Source organism: Salvelinus sp. IW2-2015, linkage group LG20 (assembly GCF_002910315.2).
Source record: "Salvelinus sp. IW2-2015 linkage group LG20, ASM291031v2, whole genome shotgun sequence".
Taxonomy (NCBI): domain Eukaryota; kingdom Metazoa; phylum Chordata; class Actinopteri; order Salmoniformes; family Salmonidae; genus Salvelinus; species Salvelinus sp. IW2-2015.
In genome coordinates, this window is record NC_036860.1 from 4152822 (window position 1) to 4158919 (window position 6098).

Sequence of the window (6098 nt, forward strand, 5' to 3'; positions counted from 1 at the left end):
AAAGTTAATTTGTGGAATTTCTTTCCTTCTTAATGCGTTTGAGCCAATCAGTTGTGTTGTGACAAGGTAGGGGTGGTATACAGATGATAGCCCTATTGGTAAAATACCATATTATGGCAAGCACAGCTCAAGTAAGCAAAGAGAAATGACAGTCCATCATTACTTTAAGACATGAAAGTAAGTCAATCCGGAAAATGTCAAGAACTTTGAAAGTTTCTTCAAGTGCAGTCGCAAAAACCATCAAGCGGTATGATGAAACTGGCTCTCATGTGGACCGCCACAGGAACGGAAGACCCAGAGTTACCTCTGTTGCAGAGCATAAGTTCATTAGACTTAACTGCACCTCAGATTGCAGCCAAAATAAATGCTTCACAGAGTTCAAGTAACAGACACGTCTCAACATCAACTGTTCAGAGGAGACTGTGTGAATCAGGCCTTCATGGTCGATTTGCTGCAAAGGAACCACTACTAAAGGACACCAATAATAAGAAGAGACTTGCTTGGGCCAAGAAACACTAGCAATGGACATTAGACCAGTGGAAATCTGTATTTTGGTCTGATGAGTCCAAATTTGAGATTTTTGGTTCCAACCGCCATGTCTTTGTGAGACGCAGAGTAGGTGATGATCTCCGCCTGTGTGGTTCCCACCGTGAAGCATGGAGGAGGAGGTGTGATGGTGTGGGGTGCTTTGCTGGTGACACTGTCAGTGATTAATAAAAAATTCAAGGCACACTTAACCAGCATGGCTACCACAGGATTCGGCAGCGATACGCCATCCCATCTGGTTTGCGCTTAGTGGGACTATCATTAGTTTTTCAACAGGACAATGACCCAAAACAGACCTCCAGGCTGTGTAAGGGCTATTTGACCAAGGAGAGTGATGGAGTGCTGCATCAGATGACCTGGCCTCCACAATCACCCGACCTCAACCCAATTTAGACGGTTTGGGATGACTTGGACTGCAGAGTGAAGGAAAAGCAGACAACAAGTGCTCAGCATATGTGGGAACTTCTTCAAGACTGTTGGAAAAGCATTCCTCATGAAGCTGGTTGAGAGAATGCCAAGAGTGTGTAAAGCTGTCATTAAGGCAAAGGGTGGCTACGTTGAAGAATCTAAAATCTAAAATATATTTTGCTTTGTTTAACAATTTTCAAATCAAATCAAATGTTATTTGTCACATGCGTCGACTACAACAGGTGTAGACCTTACAGTGAAATGCTTAAAAACAAACAAAATAGCACGGTTGGTTAAGAGCCAATAAAAAGGCAGCCATCCTCTCCTGTGGCATTCTTATTTATTTTTTTGGTTACTACATGATTCCATTAGTGTTATTTCATAGTTTTGATGTCTTCACTAATATTCTACAATGTAGAAAATAGTAAATATAAAGAAAAACCCTTGAATGAATAAGTGTGTCCAAACTGTTACTGCACATGCCATGCAATATCAATATCAATCATTCATACCTATAGCATGTGAGAAAGGGAAACCATTCCACTGAAATGGATGGGAATGGTACAGTATTTATTTGGCCATCTGTTAAATTGAAGGCATCTCTTCTCATAAAAGAGGACGTGATGATTGGAATATCAGCCGAGATCGCAAATGAGCATACGCCTCTGAAGTGTCGAACTTCCATGTAATCACACTCAAATAACATGATTAAATGTGGGCTAATTAACACAATGGAGATCTCGAATGATGAGCAAAAAACACCAAGCAGCTAATGTAGATATGTTCTGCTGCCTGCTATAATTATCAGTTAGCCTGGTCTCCGTCTCCATCCTAGCATGCTGTATGGTTACTTACTGAGAGACACTATGTTTATGTGACACTTTCCGTTTAAAGAAAAACCTCAAAGAAAGAGAGGCTCTCAACAAAGATATATGTACACTGTGTAAACGGTTTATTTCAGATTAGACAGGATAACAGATGTAGAATATTTCCTTTCAGAAAGGGAGGAAAATAGCCTAGCTTTTAGGAAAATTACTGTAATTGATTTGTCTTTCAAATTTCATGTCTCAAGGCTATCCATTGTTTTGCCTTTGTTGCTCTTAGGCGCCAATGATAACCGTAAATAAAAATACGTTCTATATCACCTATAGTTTTGCTGCTGCACATCATATATGAAGAACCCTGTGAAATGTTGGACAGTCACTGTTACAGTACCTAAATCAACTATTGAAGATCTACATTGAGTCAGCTCTTATTGACCACAGAACCAATATTAGGATCAAGAAACCATGTCTCTTGAATTATCCTTCAACATTATATTGGAAAATTGATTTTCTATAACATTTTGAGAGGGCGAGTATAATAAAGTAAACATCCCAGCTTGACCCATTATTAACTGAAATATGTCTTATGCCTCACCTCTAAATTCCCTGAGTGATAAATCCAAGGTTTGGGAAATGATAAACCAAAATCTAGCAATCAATTATTCTCTCCCACTGTCCACCCAGTGATTTTGTAAGGTCACAGAACTGGATTTCTCACAGACGTTTACAATCTGAACTGGCTAATTTATAAAGGAGCGGCAACCCCATCGGGGAGTGGTCTGAAGATATTTTGGATCTGCCTGCCGCTCTTCTGGCTGTAAACACTAGGATAATTATTTCTCATGCCATTCTCCAAAAAGCTGTAATTATAATTGAGTTGAACATGACAATTCTGCAAGCAGCCTTCTCTTTGATGCATTCATTTAGGATACAAGTCTACATGAAGATCTCTGCAATTTCAGCATTGTGTGTATGCCATAGACAGTGAATTAGATTGGGATTCTAATTTATGTATGGGTGTCACGTGCCAGGGGAWATTGTTGATTTCCTCGTCATGTAGTTATGTCAGAGACTTTCCCTGTTATCTTCGCCTCTCCATTAGAAGCAAAATGTCATGGTGCTGAACTAATGTCTCTGAAATTCAGAAAAAGGGAATGATTACTTAGGCTCACAGGAAAGCAATGTCTAAGCATGTTGACTTTATCTCTAAGTTTTTTTTTTTACACTGATTGATGCTCAAACAGTCAGTCGTTTTCTCCATAGACCAATAGGAGAAACAGGAAAGTGAGCTAGCAGAGCTGATAAACGCTCTGATTAATAAACCAGAGAGACAGGCATCAGAAACCATCTCTGCTTCTGATGGGGAATTAAAAGAAGTGAAGGAGACATATTTGATAGCGTTTATCACCCTAATTAAACAGGGGTCTCCTTATGGATTCTGCCTGATTCAACTAAAGGAACTTCAAAGCCCCTCGCCATAAATGGGTCTGGATGAGATTGCAGCTGTCAGAGCTGCAGAGGCACAATCCCACAGAGGATGATGTGGCGGCGGGCATGTGGAACATTCACCAGATTCTCTCTGTGACATCATAGACAATCAGATGAAACTTCTCTGACTGCTGCTAATCTAGTGAAGAGGCGTCAAGCTGCAGATGGATCATTACGGGACATAAAGACTGGGGGGAAACGTACGCTACCGTTCAAAAGTTTGGGGCCATTCAGAAATGTCCTTGTTTTTGAAAGAAAAGCTAATTTTCTGTCCATTAAAATAACATCAAATTGATCAGAAATACAGTGTAGAAATTGTTATTGTTGTAAATGACTATTGTAGCTGGAAGCGGGCAGATCTTTTATGGAATATCTACATAGGCGTACAGAGGCCCATTATCAGCAACCATCACTCCTGTGTTCCAATGGCACGTTGTGTTAGCTAATCCAAGTTTATTATTTTAAAAGGCTAATTGATCATTAAATAGTACCCGCAAAACACCAGTCTCAACGTCAACAGTGACTCCGGGACGCTAGCCATATAGACAGAGTTGCAAAGAAAAAGGCATATCTCAGACTGGCCGATAAAAATAAAAGATTAAGATGGGCAAAAGAACATAGACACTGGACAGAGGAACTCTGCCTAGAAGGCCAGCATCCAGGAGTCGCCTCTTTACTGTTGACGTTGAGACTCGTGTTTTGCGGGTACTATTTAATGAAGCTACCAGTTGAGAACTTGTGAGGCGTCTGTTTCTCAAACTAGACACTCTAATGTACTTGTCCTCTGGCTCAGTTGTGCCCCGGGGCCTCCCACTCCTCTTTCTATTCTGGTTAGAGCCAGTTTGCGCTGTCCTGTGAAGGGAGTAGTACACAGCGTTGTACGAGATCTTCAGTTTCTTGGCAATTTCTCGCATGGAATAGCCTTCATTTCTCAGAACAAGAATAGACTGATGAGTTTCAGAAGAAAGGTCTTTGTTTCTGGCCATTTTGAGCCTGTGATCGAACCCACAAATGCTGATGCTCCAGATACTCAACTAGTCTAAAGAAGGCCAGTTTTATTGCTTCTTTAATCAGGACAACAGTTTTCAGCTGTGCTAACATAATTGCAAAAGGGTTTTCTAATGATCAATTAGCCTTTTAAAATYATAAACTTCGATTAGCTAACACACTTGGATTAGCTACGCCTATGCAGATATTCCATAAAAAATCTACCGTTTCCAGCTACAATAGTCATTTAAAACATTAACAATGTCTACACTGTATTTCAGATCAATTATATGTTATTTTAATGGACAAAAATGTGCTTTTCTTTAAAAAAGAATGCTATTTCTAAGTGACCCCAAACTTTTGAACGGTAGTGTATCTAATGAGAGCTGCCCGGTGACTGGGGGATGGGAGGGAGAACAGAGGAATGAGTGCCGGTGGGGAAACTTATTAAACTGTTTGGGTTGAGTCTATGTAAACCAATGTGGTCCTCTCCCTCCTCTCTGATTCTCTGATATGTATTAAGCTGTGGGCCATTGATGTGTACGCTATGAAAGCACTTTGTTCAGAGGGAGCTCTGCACTGCTCCTCCCTTGTTTGAGACGAGTCTCACTCTAATGTGGCGGTGTCTGATCCAGAACATTGAGGCTGAGGCCGTCTGCCTCTGCCTCCGCCCACCGGGGTATCATAACAGATTAAAGGTCAACGGCAGGACATTTAATTAGAAAGTCTGAAATGTCACACAGCGAAATGACTAACGCTGTAGAGTATGGTGTTGCTCCACAATTAGTGAGGGGATCATGTTTTCAGAACAGGTCTGCACCAGYTTGGACATGTCAAATGACACCATGTAACAATGTCAGTGGCTGTTATGGGCAAATGATGTCCGATAGTTAAAGGATATATTATACACATAGCATAAAATATACTATAGAAATCAAGTAAACATTCCAGAATGCTCAGGGACATATTCATTTGCATATTACAATACAACTGTGCACACAACCAGCTTTGAAAAGAGCAAACTCTCCAACCAATCTGGAGGGGGTTGTTTACTATTAGCTAAAGCCTGCATGTTTCCAGATGATAATGGCATTGTTGGGAAAATCATTTACATTTATATGATGATCAACAACATTCAACACGGCTCAGGCAAAATGTATTTTTCACCTCGGTATCCTTTAAAAAACCTTTAGCTCCCATTTTCTCAAATGTTCCTCACCCCACATGACAATATGTAATCTATCCTAGTTTAGGATTAATATGGCATTAATATTGCATTTACAAAAATATAGATTTGTAAACAGTCCAAAATCCTCAAATACTTCAATATCTCAACTAATCTAAATAAATCTCACCAAAGCAAAGACCGGAACATTTGCTATTGCCTGTGCATGACATTAACAAAATGGCTGTCATTCCAATATTTTTTCATTTATGTTTTTTTGCTCTTGTGTATGTGTGTATGTCTGTTTCCAGCGGAGAAGGTTAATGACAACTTCTACACCAACCGGCGGCACATGGTAGAGATGGCAGCCAAGGGCAGTCTCCCTATGCACCCGATGCACCGCATAGAGCAGGAGCCCAGCAACCCCTACAGCCCTCCCTTACAGCCTTCCCTAAAGCAGAACGGACACAAATCCAAAAGCACCAAGGGCCACAGCAGCTACAGCAGCAGCTCCCATACCCTGGCCTATGGCTCCAACACAATCGCCAACCCGGGGATGCAGAAGAACTGGGACGGCTCAGAGACGGTGGGCCGCCGGCAGAGCCACGGCACTAAGAAACACTGCACCATAGAGCAGGTGAACGAGATGCACAGCACCTCGCGCAGCCAGCACTACATGC

The 6098-nt window shown here is 41.1% G+C and overlaps 1 protein-coding gene across 1 annotated transcript in view; it reads left to right on the forward strand.

Moving 5' to 3' along the window:
* Positions 1-6098, forward strand: part of LOC111981275 (protein shisa-9B-like) — a 68633-nt gene that overhangs the window by 24346 nt on the left and 38189 nt on the right. Inside the window, exon 4 of the mRNA XM_070449224.1 lies at positions 5730-6096. Within this exon, the coding sequence (XP_070305325.1) occupies positions 5730-6096 (367 nt within the window). The remainder of the gene's footprint in view (positions 1-5729; positions 6097-6098) is intronic.